At 42.4% G+C, this 21,128-nt stretch overlaps 1 protein-coding gene across 1 annotated transcript in view; it reads left to right on the top strand.

Moving 5' to 3' along the window:
• SORCS3 (sortilin related VPS10 domain containing receptor 3) overlaps positions 1-21,128 on the top strand; it is a 261,645-nt gene that overhangs the window by 112,518 nt on the left and 127,999 nt on the right. The window contains 1 exon segment of the mRNA XM_030951534.1: positions 10,552-10,651. Coding sequence (XP_030807394.1) covers positions 10,552-10,651 — 100 coding nt within the window.

The raw sequence follows: 21,128 nt of genomic DNA on the forward strand, positions 1-21,128 counted from the left end.
CAAAATTGCGAAATGCTTGCAAAATGCATTATATCCTCTTGGTAATGTTGCTATGAGTCTTTATGTTTATAGATATACACGGAGATAGTGGGTCCTGACCTTTATTGTGTGAATTTGTGTAAATCTGCCAATATGAATCATTCACTTGTACGTGATAGGGCCATATTGATTTCAACTAATTGGGGATCTGGTGCTGTCCCATTAGTACTGGGAAAGTAGCACATAGAGGCTCTCAGTCATGATGTGACTGGAGGTAAAGATGTGTTCGTAAGTCTAGAAGGTTCTTTCATTGCCAGTCCCCAGCTGTCTCAGGTGGCTGCATCTCATGAGCTTCAGGTTTTTTATTTTTGGGAACAGTAAGAGTCAGTTTTTCCCCAGGAAGCTCTGTTAATGTGAAACTGAGTGCTGAGGAGCCTTGCCTGAGGTCAGGCAGGATTCTGTGGTATTTATGCTCAGATTGTGTGGGTGTGCTGCTGGGGACAGTAAACTTTGTGGGTCACAAGTAGGGGTAGACATAAGGCTTGTGGGAGAGGGGTCACCTGAGGTAGGGGCTGGAAGGAGCTGCAGGCTGACTGTAAAAGTTGATTTGGGAATTGTCTGCAATTTTTAATATCTGTGTCTAAGGAACTGGACTAAACTATCTTTATCGCTGGCCTCTTTTTTAATTACATCAGTTTTGCAAAGACTTGCTGATGGTTTGAAAAAATTAGCACGCCTTGTGTTATTTTAGAGATGACTCAGGTTCATCTAAATGTCCCCACAGCACTGCCTACCACTGATGCCAAAAGAGGCAGACAGTGTCAGAAGCAAGTTTTGGTAAATCACCTTCCCAGGGGGCATGAGTGGACACACGCGTGCATCCCCAGATGGGAAACTGAGATTTGAGTCACCTGTCCCCCTCTTTTAGAAGGGTATGGTGAGCTCCTCTCAGGGTAGTTTGTATAACCCAGAGTGTGCTTATTCTCTGAGTGGCTGGAAGGAATTTTTTTGTCATCCACATCTACCACAAAAATAGAGAGTTAAGAGAGGGGGCACTTCCATAGTCTCCCCTTGACATTTTGTTCAAGACACATTTAAGGGAAGTTCCAGTTTAAATATGCACAGAATAGCATAGATGTTAAATGGAACTTCTAGAACTGCTTCACAAAATCTTACATTCAAAGCACTCCCTTTTGCTATAAAATAATGCAAATTAAAATGATTAGCTACTTCAGAGAATCGTTAGAGAGGCATTTTTAGCTATAGTAATAAAAGTAGAAAAGGGCCTGGGAAGGGCCTTGTTTCTAATTAATTATCTAATTAATATCTGATTAATTAATGAGGCTTTGTCATCAAAGCTGTCTTTTATCTTTGAGGCTATTAAAGTGTCCTCTAGACCAAATTTCTTGAATATGTGTTGATAAGGCCATCTTTGCTGAGTCAGTCAAGTGCTTGGAATGAAATCAATATGCTGCCTTATCAGGGATGCATAAAACACCTCTTTGGAAAATTAGAATACATCAGAATCAAGAACATGATAAATATGTCAGATCTTATAGACAGTATGAATGGAAAATGAGCAATGATGAAGTGTAGTTCTTCAGAGCTGTAAAGAAGTAATGCTTTTACATAGACTTACAGTAGTGAAACAACCAGAGCAGGAAAAGCAGAGGCCCTTGGAAAGCCAGACTCTCTAAGCTCCAGGGTGCCCCTGAGTCAAGGTGGCTGAACTCGATCTCGGGGTGTGTCTGCATCTCATCTGATGAGGTTCTGTGAGGTACCATTTCTACCAGCAGGCATCAGCTTTCCACAGAAGGATTACCAGCTCATCAGTGGTGTAACAGGACAAGCATGCAATGAAGGGAAGGGCTTATCCCAGCTTTTGAGGGGAAGCCTTTTCTCATTTTATCAGGTCTCTGTTTATATTCTTTATGCTGCCAGCAACTGTTGGGAAATCCATATCATACTTCTCTGCTTATCTCTGCTCTCTTCATTTTGTAATGTGATAAATTGTGTAAGTCACAGTGGAGTCCTGATACCATTTGGCACCTGCTTATAGTAGTAATTCTCATACAGATCCAGAATAATAACATTTAAAATGTAGAGCACTAGAACATTATAATAAATCATGAACTTTTGATCTCAGTCAGAATGGCTGAGGTCCTTCCCTGTCATTTGTACTGCCAGCTCAGTGCATGCAATTTTCTAACCCATTTATGGGGAGACACACTTTGCTTTGTGCTAGTTGTGTGTTGGTTGCTCTGATCTCTTTTTACACTGAAGAGTGGAAAACACCTTATGAGAGCAATATCTCCTCATTTATTTTAGGGTGAATAAAGCATCCTCTTAGTTTACAGTTTTTGTCTGTAGATACAAAAAGAAAATGTGGACAGGCTTGTGAGCTAGAGATACCTAGTTCGTAGGTGGCTGAATTTAAGATGAAATAAATGGCCATGGTAGAGAGAAGATGGAATCTTACAAATGGAGGAGTAGAGTTACTTCAGTTTCACAGTAGGAGGCACCAACCTTTGTTGCTTTTGTGCCTGCTTATTGTGGGCTTATTATTCAGCAGCAGAGTGTAAAATAAGGCTGAGTACTGCACCTGCAGCCTGCTTGCTCTGATTGGGTTCCCAGGTTCTCTAAAAGGATTCTTTACTACGGGCTTTTATAGTACAGGCTCTAGCCTGCCATCAGGTGTTAGGATCCGTCAGCTTGGCTGGGTTTATTTCTGCTTCAGAGCAGAGTTTGCCATTCTTTGGTAGAAGTAAAATGTTGAGGCAGCTTCAGAGCTGCCTTTAGCCAAATCTGTGTCACACAGTGGCTGAGGTATAGTCCCTCTAAAGAGGCACTATACTATTCTATTCCCTCCCAAAACAGGGAATGCCACTCTGGTGCTCAAGGTGGGATTTTTTTGGTTGATCTGGTTCTGCTTTGCCAAGCATCCCTCTCTTTTTCTGCCATTCTACCTATTTCCTGCAATCCTCTTGCCCTCCCTCTTCATGTCTCAAAAGAGGGTCTTGCTTCTTCGGGTGGTTCTACAGAATATTTTAGATCTGAAACTACTTCTGTTTTTCCACAGAAATGGTGTATCTGAAGGTAAGGGTGCAGAGAAGAGCAGGGATTGGGGAAGGACACCCTGTTTTCTGATGGTGAATTCTTTTTAGGCACCCTGTATCATTGTCTGGGTGGTCAGTGATTGCTGGGGATATCTAAAGCATCACTGTGTTCCTACAGGACAGGTGAAAGAACCACGCAAACATATGGCTTTCAAGTTAGTCCCCACCATCCCTGTAGGGTTAATACACAAAAACTGCATCTCCATAGACTGTTCATGCCCATCTGAGTAGCCATCTCTGCCAGGAAATGACTGGTGTGAGCAGCCCCCCTGCCCTGTGTGATGGTGATTGAATGAAATGCTGGTAAGCAATCAGCCAATAGAAATGTGACTGATATTTGCAACTCCTGTGTTTTATTGGTCATTCCATAGGTGGAATATTCTGTATCATTTTGTTAAACCTTGGAGACATCCAGTGTCCTCCCAAAGGCTCATATGGAATAAAAAAAAAAAAAAAGAGGATGCCTTTCCTGTAAAAAATAAAGAGAATAATCTGAAAAAAAAGGAGAAAAATAAAGAGGAAGCCAGTGTTCCTAGTTATCTCTTCTCACCTTCATTTTGAACTGTGAATCACAATGACTACTGCATCATGGCAGCTCATTTTTCCTTGCCAGTCTCCACTCTATGTTGTAGATGGAAATTTATCAAGAAAGGTCATCTTCAAGTCTTTTGGATGTTTGGTGATGGGAATCACCATTAATCAAAAAAGAAAGGGGATGGAGGGAGGGTGCTGGGATCATAATAGTAAATGAGGTAGATATTCTGCTGTTTACATGACATACAAACTAAAAGTAAAAATAAGGATTTTTTTCAAGAGACATTATCAAAACTATGATCTGCTTGAGCATCTTTTTCCCCAGTAGGATCTCTGGTTTTAGATACTTTTGAAACTTTATGGAACTGAAAGTCCACTAGAACTGATGAGTTATGGTTCCAGAAGCATTGAGAATGTAAAACCTTGTGTATGATGGCAGAAAGTGGTTTTATTTAGATTGTGTTAAGTACTCTGGGTCTATGCTGATATACTTGGATAGCTGGGTTTTTATTGCAGGAAGATTGTTAAAGATTGGTCCCTGAGGCATCCATGACAAAAGATGTAATTGGACTAGTTAAACTAGTCATAGAATGATCAGAGGCATGAACAGCTTGTGCAAAGAGTGGCTAAATAAACAGGGAGTCTTGAGAGAGGAAAAAAACATCTGTGGAGAATATCAGAACAATCAGTGAAATCACAAATGGCAGCATGGGGCTCCATGGTTTTGTACTTGTACTAAAAAAAAAAGGGAGCCTCTCTTCACACAGCCCAGAACTGTGGTGTTTACTACCATGTGATAGAGAAGTTGCCAGAAGCTTCCCTGTGGGATTAGACAGATTTATGGAACTAAAAGCCCACTGATGACTCTTGCATGCAAAGGCATCATCTTCAATTTAGGAAGTCTGTGATATCGCTGTAGGCTGGGCCATTACACCAGGAAGCAGCACCACTTGCTTGAATTCTGTTCACTTCCCCAGACTTTCATTGTGGCCCTTAGTTTCCTTTAGTAGGATTGAGACAAAGGGAGGCAGTTCTTTCTGCTTGCAATTGTAAAATACTCTTTTTTTTTACATTTATTGCAGTCACTAAATATAGCGGGTAAAAATAAAGCTCTCAGCAAATGTTTTTCAGTCTTAACTGGCTGATTCAGACTACACACGCTGGAACCTCCTTGGTTAGTGAGTAGATTTAGCTCCACAGGGCTTCTGTGGATACTTCTCTTATAAGTGTCCACATCCAGGCTTATGTCAGCTCCAGACAGGGAAGGACTAAGAATTAGATTTTGTTTCTTACCTCCATTGATGTAATTTTTGATGCTATCAGGTAACAGTACCCATGGTATCCTGGCCGTGGGGTTAAAAGCTCCTTTGCCATGATCTAGTTGAATGTTTTTGGTTTGGTTTTTTTTTTTTTTTTTTTTTTTTGTGTCTGTTGTTTTTTGTTTTGTTTGAGCTTTTTAAATTTGTGGGGTGTTTGTTTGTGGGTTTTTTTTTGTTATTGTTGTGTGTGGGTTTTTGGTTGGTTTTTTTTGAATTTTATTTTATTTTATTTTGTCAGCAGAAGTGTCTGTGTGTGTGACCAGGTCAACCAGAGAGCCTTGCAGTGGTAACAGTGGATCTTTCTGGCCACTGCCTCACTGGACTCTGACCAGGAGGGTTTTTTTGCCAGTGTGTCATGGCTTCAGAAGGACCATTATCTCAGGGAGGGGAGGAAGAGAAAGAAGGAAACATGTTTCACAGGTGATGGAAGACTGGCTGCCTGAGTTCCTGTGTTGTGCAGTTGAGTTCTTTGCAGCGTATTGATATGTGAGCTGTGTTTGAATGTTTTCCTGCAGCTGGATGTCCAGAGAGATGTGCCTCCTCTCATGTTTCATGGGGTTTACTTTTATGCTGCTGCTCTTCTCAGAGCCCTCACAATTGCTCTCCTTTTGCTGGCTCTTGATTTTCATGAAACTTGTAGAAACTTTGCTCCTCTTGGGTTTTTGCATTCCTGCCAAACTGGGAGAAAATTGACCAATGAGTAAAAGCAAGAAGTTGTTCGGGGCATATGGAGAGACAAGCACACTGCAGGCAGACAGTGAGTGTTCACTTCACCATCAGAAGTGAAGCAAATATTAATCTGGTACGTTCCTGTTGCTCTCTGAAGTGCACAGAGAGCTGGGATATTCTTCTGCTCATTGAAGCAGATCTGTGCCTCCATACAGTTTTCATTGCTGCAGGTATGTGTAGTGGGACTCTGTGCTGAAGATGAATCCATCAGCTTTAGAAAAAAGCTTAGAAAATGGCTGAAAATCTAAAATCAGAAGCATGATGGCTGCTTCTCCACACAGAGGAGAAACCCTCTGACAGGAGGGTTGGTGGAAGAGGTTGATTTTTCATCCCAGTCATTCAGTGTCAGCATTTGCAGCTCTTTTTTCCTGAGAGACTGATACATGTTTTATAGCCTATCTCCATAGCTGAATAGCTGAGACTTCAAACAAACAAACCTGCCTTTCTCTGTCTGACAGAGCCCTGACATGGAAAGTGTCACAGAGGAGGAGAACCCCAAAAGCCATTCACATGGCATTCTTTCTGCCTCTCCACACCTCTACTTCATGTCTCTGTGACTGAGAAAGTCTTACCACTATATGAAGTCTGCTGGCTCAGGCCAGTTTGTTGGATTCACAGAGAAGCTCAGGCTCAGATTCAGAGGAACAAGATGGATTTTTTTAGCTTGGTGGTGCTCTGACTTTTACCAGGTTTTGTATAGACAAGTTTCTTTGCCTGGGTGTATCCCTTGCACCTTGCTCTGCCAGACTGGGGGAGGTTGCAGTGATGGTTTAAACACATCATAGCCTGTCACAGGAGGGCAATGGAATCAAGCAGATGGTTTTTTCCCCCCCACTGTTTAAAACAGAATATCATTATGGGAGAACTTGCAGTATCCCAATAAAGCACTAAATTACAAACCTTGCTTTTCCAAATGGAATATGCAGAATTTGGTGAGGAGCAAAAGTCTGATGCAGCCTAGACCCTCAAGGTCATCACCAGAAACAGGGACAAACCCATATTATTACAGAAATGTGGGACAAAACACATGGACTGAGTTTATACAGGATTGTTACATACAACCAGAGTCCATTCCATATCACAGAATTAATTAGGTTGGAACAGACCTTTGAGAGCATTCAACCTATGACCTAACACCACCTTGCCAACTACACCATGACACAAAGTGTCAGTCTCTTTTAGAGCACCTCCAGGGTGGTGACTCCACTATCCCCCTAGGCAGTCTGTTCCAATGTGTAATCAGCCTTTCTGTGAAGAAATTCCTCCTGATGTCCAGCCTGAACTTCCCATGACACAGCATGAGGCCATGTCCTCTTTTTCTGTCACTTGGGAGAGGAGGCTGACCCCCAGCTCACTACACCCTCCTTTCCGGCAGTTGTAGAGAGTGATAAGGTCACCCCTGAGCCTCCTTTTCTCCAGGCTAAACACCCCCAGCTCCCTCAGCCACTCCTCACAGCACTTGTGCTCCAGACCCTTCCCCAGCTCCGTTGCCCTTCTCTGGACTCGCTCCAGCACTTTAGTGATGCTCTTGAGTGAGAGGCCCAGAACTGGACACAGCACTCGAGGTGTGGCCTCACCAGTGCTGAGTGCAGGGGAAGAGCTACTGTAACATTCCTGGTCCTGTATTGAAAGAGTTTCTGCGCTACCAGCAGTGTATTGAGGAGCATTTTATGGGAGCATTGTTAAAAAGTTTCACATATACACGTGTGTGTGGTTAGAAGCAATGTGCAAATATCAGCTGAGACTGAAGGCAGTAACAACTTTCCAAGATTGTGAGATTCCAGGGATGGCTTCAGTGGAGCAATCCAGAGGAGAGCCAGGTAGGCAGGATCAGTTTGCCATTAAAGGCCTAAGCAAAGTTAAGACAGGCTTTTTGGGTGTGACTCATGGAAACCATGTTTTATATCACTGAGTCTTTTGTCATTTTGTTATAACCACAACATTTCTTCCCCTCCAGTACTTTAGTCATATGCTTGGAAGGGAATCAAATTGTGACCAGAGGAATGGGAGACAATATGGTATCCAGGCTGCTGGTATTGTCAAACAACTGTAAGGATGTATGGCTAGTTAATTTGGAATTAGAAGTAGTTACTAAAGCAGAAGGTTCATGTTAAGATTAAAAGCTGACTCAAAACTTTTCTGTTCCACCTGTGGGTCACATCTCTTTAAATGTTCAGGCTTGGGTAACTAAAATTAGTGGACAACTTTTTTTTTTTTTTTTTTAATGCCTGTTTTCTAATTAGGCAGTTTGGTGGTAGAGTTGAGCCCTACACTATATGATTGCAGAAGCTGAAATGCCTAATTGTAGATGCCTGCTTTTGAAAAAATAATCCATTACCTATGCAAGCTTTCAGCTTCTTCATCTCTAGAATAGAGATAGTATTTCCCAGTATGGCTTTTGGGACTTTGTTAGTTTGAATGGATTAGCACAAGACACAAGCTTTAGATTTTTTGGCCAGAAAAAGTGCCATGGAAATACAGTATATTATTGTGATATCCTTTGAGATGTTTCTCTGAAGCCAGTGGAGACTGTCAGGATAATAAAGAAAGCCTCAGAGAAGCTAACGAAATAATGATCCTACTTCCTTTCTAGCTATTCTTTGAAAGGGCAAATGCAATGAGTGAAAATGGTTTAATGAGAAAGAGTCATTAGGGCACCCAGCCTGCATCTTCAGAAGTGTGAAAGCATTTTGGGAGATCTTAAAATTACTCAGAGAACAAACGCAAAGTAGCTCTGTCAGAATATTAAACTGTTATTTGTGTTCTCTTTTAATGCTGATTGAAACCAGTGATCTCTTTCACTGCCTGGTGGCTGGTACATGTGTAGTCACAAAAGTGGCTTGTTCATAGCTGCAGTGCTGTTGGAAGGGTAAGATCAAGGAAGTACCTCTGCTTGCCCTCTGTCTGTTATCCTCTACTTAGAACTTACTGTTACCTGAGGGTTCCTGACCTGTTGAATTTGCATTTATAGGAGGCCTCGTGTACTGGAATTAATTGTCCTGGATCATTCAGTTTCATTAATTAGGCTGCTTCAGTTTCGAGATTGGCTGGAGAGGGAAGGCTGCTATTATTTCTTTGTTTGTTTGTTTGATATTGATACCTAGTGAGACAAGAGCTTAAGATACTTTGGGTGGGAAAATTCTATGAAAATACACTACATTATTGTCATATGCTTTGGGGTAGCTGTGTGAAGCCCAGCAGGTGATACTACTATACATTAGTACACAGGAGTGGTAAGTGCAAATGGAGCTAGTATTAGCTCTATTTTTAAATTAAAGTGTTAACCAAAACACAAGTTGTTTGAGACTTGAAGCACCTTGGCTGATGACTGTTCAAAGGAGAAAGGCTAATTCAACATATATAAGGAAAGAAGGACTTGACAAGGTATTTAGAAATTATCCTTGAAGGATGCACTGAAGGAAATCTGTTGCAGCCACATCAGTAACAAAGCAAGCTTTTGACTTCATGATTCCTACTACTTGGAAGCCTGAAACCAGCTGGCTGGTTTTGGTCACTCTTGTGTCACCTTGGTGTCACTCTGAACTCCACTAGCAGCAATGAAAGCAGCAGAGCTGGGTGCAGGCTCTGGCATTGCTCAGTTTCTCCAGCCACTCTTCATTGTGATGCCAGAAGTGGCTTGGGCCATTTCTCTGCCAGACAGAAAAGGAGCAGAGGATTGGTCTCAAGCAGAACCACGAAGCTGTTCTAGAGGCTTGTTGAACTTACAAAAACAAATTACTGGAGATCATTACGGGGAAAGGCACAGAATTGCTTCATGTTCTCTGATCATCTGTCCAGTAAAAAGCATTATTAGAGAGGAGGGCAGGGGCCATGGATTCTCATCCTAATAAAATTGTAGATATGTCCAGGTAGGTTTTTATGAGGACCTTTCCTTGTCCATCTGCTGAGGGCTGTGTTTGCTCTGTCCCTATGACAGAAGCTGGGTTGGGCTGGGAGCCAGCCTCTCCCCACATGTGGTGGGCAGGCTTTTCAGCATGGTCTGAGACCCCTTCCTCCTAAAGTCATCTGGTACTGAGCACTCTTCAGGTGTGGGATCCTGTACGATGTAGCTGTTGGGTTGTTCTGGTAGGAAAAATCTTGTTTGTTAGGAAAACAAAGTATGAAAACACTAGAGAAACAAGCAGGGCAGTGAGGTTTCAAACATGCCCACAAATGAGGAGGAGGACACCACAGAAAACCCTCTGTGACGAAGCAGCCCTTTTCCCCAGTCACGAATGGGTAATGCCACCCCCAGATCATCTGCTCCTCTGGGTGGGATTTGCTAGTGTAGGGGCCTGAATCTGTCTCTGTAACTCAGAAAAATTAAATGCCTGGCACAAAGTAGGATGGGGGTGACTGAGGACTCAAGATGCCAGTTTAGGCACATTTTTATCTAGACATGAGTTCAGCTGTTACAATTCTGAGCCACATTTGGATCCTCATCTTCAAGTCAAAAATCAACCTACCTAAATAAAACTGTTGTTGTTGGGTTTAATTTGGATTCTTATGTTGGATTTGTCTGAAGAGAGAATTTGTACTAAGGGTGCTGCTGATATCAGAATCCTCTTACGTGTAGATACCATTTGCGATGCCACACTGGCACATGAGGGCAGAGCCTACCCCCAAAGCCTACCTGCATGGGAGCACCACAGCTCCCCAAATGTGTACAATCAATGAATGCAGAGACAGACACTGCCCCTAAGGCCTCAAGTTTTATTCTCTTTTCTGCTGACCACCCTTAATGAAACATAAAATCTTGTGTTTTAAGCATAATAATGCTCAAACTGTAACTTGGAGCATCTGTGCACACAGTCATTCCTTTCCCCTGAGCTCTAATAACCACATAAACTCTTTTTGTCTCCTCTTTTCTCCAGGTCAACAGACTATGGCACTACGTATGAAAAGCTAAATGACAAAGTAGGCCTGAAGACTGTGCTGAGCTACCTATATGTCAGTCCCACTAACAAGAGGAAGGTAAGGGAGAGCCATTGCACTGGTAGCTATAGAAACAAAATGACAGCATTCTGAGAGGAATTATGATCCTGAAGTGAAATCTGTTAGTAATTCACAAGAGCTTGAATTTGCTGTCTAAGTTGCACTGGGGCAATTCCATGGAATCCCATAGAACTGATCCTGCTTTACTTGTGAGGGTGATGAAGGACTTAATTCCCTTCTGAATTTTCTGGAGAAGTAAAAAGGTTGCTTTTATTTGCTTCTGACTGTTACAACTTTAAAGAGCTCACTCAAATATTTCTGGGTTTCTTGCTTACAGCAGCTTTGGCTATTACGCATCTCCCTGCCTTGTATCTCATTATTAGAAATACTGAGTAAGAGGCATTTATTTCTGCATTTGACTCTTTTTCCCCACATTTGGAGGTAAAGATGTAAATGACATTTTCTTTGGTTGCATCATATAAGGGGGCTGAAAGCAGAATATGCCTGTGAGAGTGGGTGGAAGACCTACAATTTGATTTGGTTGTGTAGGAGAGAAGATGAGGTCACAGCTTTCCAACCCCCTGCTCACTCTTCCCACGTGATGCAATTAGGGCTGCAGCTGGCTCACACAAGCACAGCCCAGGAACTGCTACTCAGTGCCTTTTTGCTTTAAAATTATTGCCTGTGTTGATTCAGGGGAGCTAGTGGGACAAAGATGCTTTCAGCTACCCACAGAAATCAGTGTGTGAGGGCTGCAGCACGAAGCTAATTGCTGACAGTGAAGTTGTGCTTGGCCGGTATAGAGACCCAGTGCTGCATATTTGGCTTGATTGCTTCCAAACTGGCCATATCCTGTCTCCATCAAAAGATTTCCAAACTAGTAACTCGCTACTGGTACTGCTCTTATTATGACTGTTGTGTTTTCCATCACTGGTCAGTCTACAGATGTTTTGGGACTAATGTTTATTTCAGTGTATGCAACCATAAGGCAGACATAGCTCTGGTTACTAAGTGTGTTTGGATGTACAGGGAAGAGGAAGAATGCAGTGGCCACAGTTTGGTTTATGTTTTTCCTGATGCAGGAGCTAAATTATAGTGACAACTACCTTGATTTTTTTTTCCCCCTGAGCAAAACGTATTAAGTGTTTTGTAGTGATTTTTCCTGGCCTTCACACTCATCCTGTATCCAATATGGGGGGCACTGAAGAGTTAATTCTTTTTCATACTGTTTCCAAAGCAACTCTGCCCACCCAAAAACACAGGCAATATGCTCAGTTACAAATCCTACGTCACTGGTGTAAAGACTCCCTCACAAATCAGAGTACAAGGATATATTATTATCTTCTAGCAATTTCTCAGGCTACTGAGCTTTACAGATTAGCAGTCTTTTTTTTTTTTTAATTAAAACCACCTACATTTCATCATATAGTGGCATACAGGCCTATCTTTACCTGCTGTTTACTTGTTTGAGATTAGAAATATAAAAGAATTTTTTTGGTTTTTTGTCTCAAGGAAATGATTTTTGGATCTATCTATGCCCTTCTTATCCCTTCTGAAAAATCTTATGAAATGTAGAGACAAGCTGTAAGGAAAACTCAAAGGAAACCAGCTTCAATGCTGGCTGCTGTGGGAACAACTTGCTTCCATTCTTTCTACCTCTGCTAAATATATGAGCACTGTTACTGTGCATGCTTAAACAGCTGGTCTGTCTGAACTCTGCTTTGTTAACCATCAAAGCAATTCCAGACATTCATGTGGCACTTGAGAAATGTCTGAACAACGTGTCACTGGACCAGAACATCTGAAATTTATCAAATTTAGGTTTGGGTTTATTGAGTCCACCCACTCTTTTTACAGATTCTTGTGGTTATGCACTGCAAACAATGCACTAGGGTTGTAGTCTTCTCTCAGTCTCTCTGGGTGAATACTATTCCTGTGGCATGGGGAGTAGGCAGAATGGTTTTGCTGAGCTCCTGAGGACAGCTGCCAATACTGAATCACAAAGCAATAGGTGGATCCCAGCAGAAGGAGCCCAGGTCCCTTGTGGTTCACCTCCAGCAGCAGAAGTGCTGCCTTGTTGAGCATGATGCAGGGATCTCAGGTCTTTGCTTGAGGCAGTAAGTGGCAGGGAGGGACCAGCAGTAACTCACATGCACGGAGCCTGTGTCACCCATGAGCCATGCAGACCTCTCCAGGACAGGTGTTTTCTCCTGAGGCACTCACTCTCAGGCTCTGGTTGGAGCCTGCCTGCCTAGTAGCTCCTGTCGATTTCTGATGGGTTTGCACATTGCTGCTGGCCCTGTCTGCTCATTAGTGCTCAGAGGATTAGCGCTTACTTGGAGGAGGAGAAAAGCTTTCCATACATTCATTCCTAATTGATTTACTAGTGAGAAGGATAATTACTGTTCAGCTACCCTGCAGAACTACAGTGGGAATTACCTGTCAGATTTCTTTGAAGACCCAAAATGCCTCTTTTCAGCTGTTAAATAGGAATTGTGTTCAGCCAAATGCCAGTTATATAAACATCATTTACCTGAATTGTGGCATAACCCTGGGCTCAATTATGAGGCACAGGGATTTAAATGCTGGCATTCTGCTTTCTGCTTTTAAAAGAAAAGCCTTTTGTTTCTGATTTCTCTTTTTGAAAAACTTTGGTGGGAGTATTTTAATTTTTTTGGCAACCTGTGCTTTATTTCTTGGAGGTCAGATTTAGTCTATAGCTGTTTCTGTTTTTTACATATCTGGGTGATATCCACCTCATCCTCCTCACACACAGAGTTAACCAAGGCAGAGAGCAAAGACTGAGCTGAATTGGCTTTAGCTGTGGTGCACATCTGGCTCCCAGAGCTCCTGCCTGCTCCAGGTGCTCCCCATCCTGCTGATGGCTGCTCTTGGAGCCGAGATGGGGCTTGTCCATTTCCTAGAAATCACAGAAGGTGCTGGAAAAATGCACTTTGCCCTTGTGCAATTTGACATTTGCAGCTATATTAAATCAATATAACAACATGCATGTGCCAAAGGAAGCTGCTGGGAACTCTTTTTCCCAGCGGTGATACCTGAGAGGTATCATTCCAAGTGGTCAGGGCCAGCTTGGTGATCTGACACCACCTTGGGTGCTGACATAAGGGAACTGCCACGCATTCTGCAGCCCACTGTGAATGTGCAGACTCTGGCTGCATGGCAGCCAAAACACTCCCTGCAGTGAGCCAGGACTGCTTCATCTTCCCAGGGAGCTGTCACACTGCTAGTTCCCTTCCCCTAAGAAGTAACAAGTTCAGGGTTTCCCAAGGCTTTGCAAGTGCATGGGAAGCCTCTGCTGCTGGGAGCTGAAGCTGCCAGACTTGGATCTGCTGTCCTGCAGGTTGCTGGGCTGTTTCTCCTCTCACTTGCACAACAGGCACTTGTGTTTGGATCAGGAAAACCTGCATTGAGCTCTCCTTACTGCTGTGAAATTCCAGGTGATCTTTGCCCTTGGCAGTCAGACAGCTCTGAAAAAGCTCTTGGGGACTGGCTTTTTGAGAGTTCCTGTTTTGGGCTCTGGTGAGAAGCCAAGTGCCTGCAGTGTTGACACTTCCAAAGCCATGAAGATGCTCCAGTAGGCAGAGTGTATTCCAGGGCACATCTCCCCCTCCAGTGCACCTGCCCACCCAGCTGTTGGCCTGAGAGAAGGACCACATGTGAAGCATCTGCTTTGTCAGGTTGCCAAACAGGTTGCAACAAGCAGAGAACTTGTGGTAAACTTCAGAATGGAGAAATTTTCATATTTGTTTAGCAGAACCCCTTCCTTACAGATGAATGGGATTTAAAAAAGCAGATGTTTGAGTGCTCTGAAAAGCTGAAATTAGCAAAATGCTTAGCTTTGGCTTTTCTACCCTGTAGCCTGTTTGTCTTTGGGGATATGACAAAAAGCTGCTTACTCTCTGCTGGGCAGAGATCTCAGTTCCCTGCTGACCTTTAATTTAAAGCTGTGTTTTGGGTGTTAGTTACATTTTACTAGAGGCAGATTTTCACAGTGGTCTGGGAATTAAAAGTGTTTATTTCTTCCAAAACATGAAGGGAAAAATCTCTTCTATTTTAATAGAAACATTTCTCTTGACTTTTTAAATTTCCAGTTTCTTGTTATCCCGAGTCTCTTCTTTCTTTATGGTTGCTGAAAAAATTCTGTTAGAAAATGGAATAATTTCCACAAAAAGTTAAGCTTATGATTCTTTGCTTAACTGGCTGCACTTCAAAATGTCACTGCTTGGAGCTGAAATGCTGTGATTCCATATTTTCTAGCATGAGTTGGTCTGCTGGGTAAGATCCCCTATTGTGAGGACATTTGCTTTCTTCTTGGTTGTCAATAACAGGGTTCATTTTACAATTGATGCCTCACAGAGGGATGTAAAGTCCTTCCAAAAGGGTGCAGAGAGAAGATGAGAATTGAAGTCCCATGTATATGAAGCACTGCTCCTTTCAGGCACAGAGGTACCACTCTGAATCTCAAGGAATTGTTGAACCACAGATTTTAGGTATTACTTTTTCCTGTGGAATACTCTGTAAATGGTGCTTATTTTTGGTGAAGATGTTGTTTAGTTGAAAATCCAGTTCTCACTAAGAAACTTTTATCTCTACCCTTGGGAATACTGTGGAGGTGGAGACGATGGAGTTAAAAAGAATGCAAAAGAAAGAGAGGAAAAAGTAAGAGAATAACAACTCTGACAAATCAACCCCATTTTCCTGTATAGAGTATTGCTCAGATAAGGTGTGGATAAACTGAAGGCCCTGATTGCATTTAAGATCTGAGGTAACAGTTCTGATGTCTTAGAAATACCTTCCTTCATGAATTTGCTTTGCAATTCAGTTGGCTGCAGTTGTTTTTAGCTTTTCCCCTGAGCTATTACAATCATTGTTGCAGGTGATGACTTGAAGAATTAAAAGGTCTGTAGCCTTTTATGCTGACTGTCTGAACAGAAGCATCGCCCGGGCGCAGTGAATGAAATGAGGACTCCCCCCATTTTTCCCTTATACCAGAATTGAAGCATTTTAGGTTTTATTTAAAGGTAGACCTTCCAGCTAAGCTGTTTGAACAGTAGTTGCAAACAGAATAAAGCAGAAATAAAGTTATGGTGCTCAGTTGAAGAGCTTTGGGAAAATGGCTTTTCAGACTAGTTTCTTAGTTGTCACAGAATCAAAATGGAGGGGCAGCGCAAATCACTGAAGTTGTAAAAGCCAAAGTCATGCTGCACCTCTCATACCTCACCATGCCTCTGAACTTGGCCTGTCAGGAGAAATGTTCAGAGGTATTTAGAGAGTAAGAATTTCTGAAAGATAAATCTAATTAGATTTGTTTGTGTCTGTGCAGTTTCTTGGGGGCTGAAGTGCAGCAACTGTTTATGAGCTGGCAGGGAGCAATATTGTGTTGCTGTTTGTGTTAATGAAGGAAGAAATGAATTGTCTGTAATACTGTAATTGCAGAGGAATGCATTTACTTGACTGGTGACTAGCTAGAATATTGGGATTGACACATTCCTTTACAGAAACTGGAGATCCAAAAATGAGCACAAGTCATTTTGACCTCCCCTTTATTTTCTCTTGCTCACCTGGACAGTCACTGAGAGCAAAACATGTCCTGGCCTCCTGTATCGCCAAAGGGAATTCCTCAGCTGTGATTGGAACCTCAGGGCAGAACCATGATTCAAACTTATTTTTGTTTTGCCTTAATTTCTTAGTTCACATGCTCCCAAAGGAATTCTATAGCATTTTGTTTTCTCCTTACTCATCAAACCTGTGATAGGTTGATGAGGCAGAGATTCCAGCATGTACCTGAGGCTTGCTAGCCCAACCTGAACTGAGCTGCCGTGCTTAGCCACAGCTCCCATTAATCATCTGCTGCTTTTTCCTTAGACTGCATCCAAGCTATTGGTGAGGAACTGAGCTCTGGAATATCCTAAAGCCATTTGGGCTTTAGGAAGATGGAAGGCTTCCTTTTGGACCCTTTTTCCTCATTGTGCTGACACCGTGATCAAGGGTCTGTGCTGCAAACTGGCAGTTGGTGATGTGATCTCGAGAACGTGTTTATAACTGAAAGGCAGTGGGGCAGAGTTAGAGCCACAGGGGCAGGAGTGCTGGAAGAAGCTCTTTCTACTATCTTTTATCCCTAATCTTTCCCTTCAGCCTAATGGAATACAGTCACTAAATAGCTCCTGGTTTTGCAGCTGCCATTAACAGGGACTGAACTACCTGACCTGCAAACGCTGCTGTAAAATTCTCTGTAAAATTCTCTGAGCACCCCTTCTCTGTACCCACTAAGCTGTATATGATGTTCCTGTGTTTCTCAGAGCTCCAAAATCCATGTCACCCAGTCCAGGGTTGCTGTGGGCAGGGAGGAAAGCTGTGAAGCACAGTGCCTGGCTCAGCTGAGCTCAGGTTTGCCTACTCTGGTTGTACCAGTGGGTTGTACAAATGTGGCTGTGATGGGGGTAACACCTCAGCGTATCCATCTCGTAAATACACTTCAGGGACAGTCACACTCTGTCTCCAGAACTGAAAATTTAAATAGAGGAATAAAATGCGAATGAAGAAGTAATATTTTTCTTCACTTACTGGTGTTGCAAAGATGATTTCCTCAAGGTCACCCGCAACATCTATGGAAGAGTGAGAGAATGTGTGACATGATGTGTTTTATGTACAAGGTGCAGTCTTGTGAGCTGTTATACGTGGGATTCTCTCTACTTGTCCAATTAATTCAGCTTGAATTTGGCATCTGAGAAAAGAGATCATTTCTGTAAATGTTTGCAGAACTGTGACCTGCAACTGTGTGAAAGAAATCCTGAATTACAGACATTTTGTAGTACTTCAGGAAGAGGACTTTAGGAATTTCTTGTTTTGAAGGGTTTTCTGTTTTCTATTTTGAATTCACCAAAGTCAGAGTAAGTTGAGTAAGTTCAGCCATTTTCAGAGTAGGTTTCTCTGACCTTTCTTACCTAAGATGTATAGTTTCCTGATGCTGGATGACTTGGTTTATTAGTGTTTTGAACATGGTTCAAGATCAATGCCTGGAAAACATTGAGATATAAAGGCATAAATACTCTTAAATCTTTTCAGTATGTCCAAGCTGGTGTTTCCGTTGTCATTTTTTTTCTCTTGTGTCTTTTTTGTGTGTGTATTATGCTTTTTTAAAATTATTATTACTAATATATTTGGAAATTGTGTCTCCCTGTGAATCTTTGTATTCAAGATATTCTTGTGAGAATTTTCTGCTGTCCTGCAGTCAGGGATGGTGGGGCCTGGCGTGCCAGATGCCCCACTGGAACCTGACCTGACCTGTGGGATCATGTCCCTAAAGAAGGAACAAAGTCTGCTTGCTTGCAAGGTTTTAACTTTACCATTTCTGGCTTCACATAAATCATAGAGAAAAACAGAGGTTTTGCAACATCTGTGGTCTGAGAGATGACCACAGCACAGATAACACAGAACTGGAACCCAAAATTATGAGAGACCCCCAGTGAAAGTTTTCCCCTTTCTTTAACAGGTGCAATGTGATTGTTGCCCTCCAGAGAAGACTGTCCCTTGGAATTCATGAATGTGAAAACTGGGGATTCCTGGTGTTTTTTTCAGTTAGTTCTCTGAAGAAGCAAATACATTTAAAAACAAACAGAAAAAAAATCCTCGTACCCACTGAACTACACACACTGCTCATCAGCTGTTTCTAAAAATAAATGCAATTGAGATAATTAACAAAATACTCCCATATGGCATTATTTAATGGGGCTGAAGGGAAGAGGGTTAGAAAATAGGTATAAATAGAAACTGCCATTTACAATGAAAGCCATTCTTTCAGTGTTTGTGAAGGAAAAGAAGTTCATATATCACAAAGCTTGAGTTAGGGTTGTCTTTGTGTACCATTATTCATCTGTATTTTGCACCTTTGTACCTCTATATTCCAAATTGCAAACAATTTTTGGAGCAAAAGGACAGTTACCAGGTAAGAGTGATAAGCTTGGCAGCATCCTGATGCGTGTCTGTGACAGGGCTGCTTTGTCTGCCTTCCTGAAATTCAGTGCCTCTCCTGTTGCACTCTCTGCCTGCTTCACCTTGTATTGCTCCAGTCATGGAGACTTAGGGATGTTACAAGGTCACAAAGACAAGAAATGGGGTAAAAATCCAGAGGTCCCATCCACATTCAGATGTAGAGTTCCCAGAGCTGGCTGTCAGAAGAACAGGGGTAATTTGCTCCAGTTTAGACAGGAGGTGTTAAGGACAGATAGGAGTTATGATATCAACTGAAATAAAGCTGCAGTTTTGTCACCCAGCATGAGCATTGCTTTTATGAAGTGGCAGAGTGGACCTGTGTGAGCTTTCAGAGTGCTTTGCCTTGGTTAGAGGGAGGAGAGGGTCTGTCAGGAGGCAGCACCTTGTACAGGGCTGCCTGTATTAACCACATGGCCTGTCAGCAGGTGGAACACAGCTGCAGGTTCTCGTATAGGGCAATTTTATGAGACTTTTTCCCTTTCTCCATTCTCCTTACCACACTCTGAAACATGGCCATCTCATTTACTGCTGCAGCTCCAATAATATATTAATTGATGAAGTATGAAAAATAAGGTAGTTTTGAATTAACGAGGAGGGACATGGTGCTTCACAGACAGCAGGATAATCAATCAATAGCAGTGAGTCACTATATCCTGTTATTAAAAAGGAGGGAAAAATAATAGAATGGGTGGAGAGCAGCTCTTGGAAAAGGGGCAGGTGGGTCCTTTTGAAGACCATATAATGATCTGACCTTGATCTTTAGTGATAAGGGCTGGTTCACCAGGACTTACTTATTTCTCTTTGAGGAAAATCCTCCCCCCACCCCCTGCCAAACCCAAACCCAATAAAAAGTGGCAAGATATCTTTTTATTTTGTTCTTTTATAAAGTGAAGAATTGAGAAGCTCAGCATTACTGAGTGAATTCTCATTTTAATAGCCTAGATTAGCAGAGTCTGCAGGGCACGTGGCCACAGTCTCAGTTTGTGGTGCATACACACATCTGCCTCTTACAGTGTAACTGTAATGTCAGCTCTGGTGTTATCAATTCTGTGTAAAATATTTTATCTCAAGCAGCACTGGGAAACCTGGAAACACTTCTGTGACTGTCAAAATCAGTTTTCTTCAGCATGGAGCTTGGCAGGGCTAGATCTTAAACAGTTATTTCGCTGTGTTGTGGAGTGCTTGAGGCTTCTATGTTCGTTAGTGGGAGTTCATTGCCCTTCACCTCTCAGTTCTAAGATGCCTTTTTTTCATTGTATACAGACAGATGTTGCTGGACTCCAAAAGTAATGACAGGGGTTTTCTAAGTGGTCCACAGGTGCAGTTAGGGAAAACTCAGGCTGTTGTTTTCTTATAAATCTAGGCAATCAACTCTTAGACCAGTCCTTCTGTCTCTGAGGAGAGATTGGTTCTGCCTTTTACAGTGAGCCCTCTAATATTTTAATTCTCTGTTGCTGACAAAACAAGCTCATAATGTTCCTCCCTTGGAACCTTCCCATGGTGGAACAACATGTTCCTTAAAAATACCTGTAAGAAAGCAGCAAAACTCCTGGAGCAGGTGTGGTGAGAGATTGAGAGGCAGTGGGGTGCACACAAGGAATGCAGTGCTCAGGACCTGGAAACGCCTGGAAGAATGTAGTAAGCTTGGTCATTTTCTGACGTTTGCCTATTGAATCTAAAACCAAAGTGTCAGGGTTGTGTTGGAGATAAAACTCTATCCCCTCTTCCAGTTCTGTTTCATCTTACACTGCTTCTTCAGAAACCTACAGAGCTCACCTATGTGCATGAAGGGATGCAGAAAGGAAAGTACATGATTTTCCCTGGGCTGTGAAGTACCTGTGACCCTGATGGAATAGTTGGAACGGGATGTAGCAGCCACTGGGTTCAGTCACTGGGGCAGCCACTCCCTGCTAAGACAAGACTACTGCCATAAACCTGCAAGGACTGTTTCATTGGGAGCTAATTATTAAATGTAATGGAAAATGTCAAAGCCAGTGAGGTGCTGGTTGGGAATCCTTTGCCTAGGCCCTGAACCTTCCCATATCTGGCACCTGAATCTTTGGCACCCAAGTCAGCATGCAGAGCTTGCAGCCTCAGTGGATAGCTCAGAGCTGAGTGCTGCCGTGCAGAGCACTGCAATGCCATCATGTTTTGTAACTTGGGCCTGAGCCTTGCATCCAGAAATTGGATAGACCTTCTCCTGTCAGCTTCCTCCAGTGGGGGAATGTTAGGAAGAGAAGTTCATTGGGGACAGTGAGGGACATGAATAATAGATGCCAAGTAAGTAAATTGAGATAGATTATAAGCATCTGGATGTGAACAGTGATAAAGCTGATGTTGTCTATGTTCACTCTGCAATCTGACTAAAAAAGCAGAAAAATAAAGTGGGTAAGCAAAGGAGAAGCAATGATGCATTTAAAATTGTATTCAGATTTAATGGCCTCAAGGGAGATACATAACACGATTTTTATTTTTCTATAGAGTCATGAAACACTCTACTGTC

The sequence above is a fragment of the Camarhynchus parvulus genome, chromosome 6 (assembly GCF_901933205.1).
Source record: "Camarhynchus parvulus chromosome 6, STF_HiC, whole genome shotgun sequence".
Lineage (NCBI taxonomy): Eukaryota > Metazoa > Chordata > Aves > Passeriformes > Thraupidae > Camarhynchus > Camarhynchus parvulus.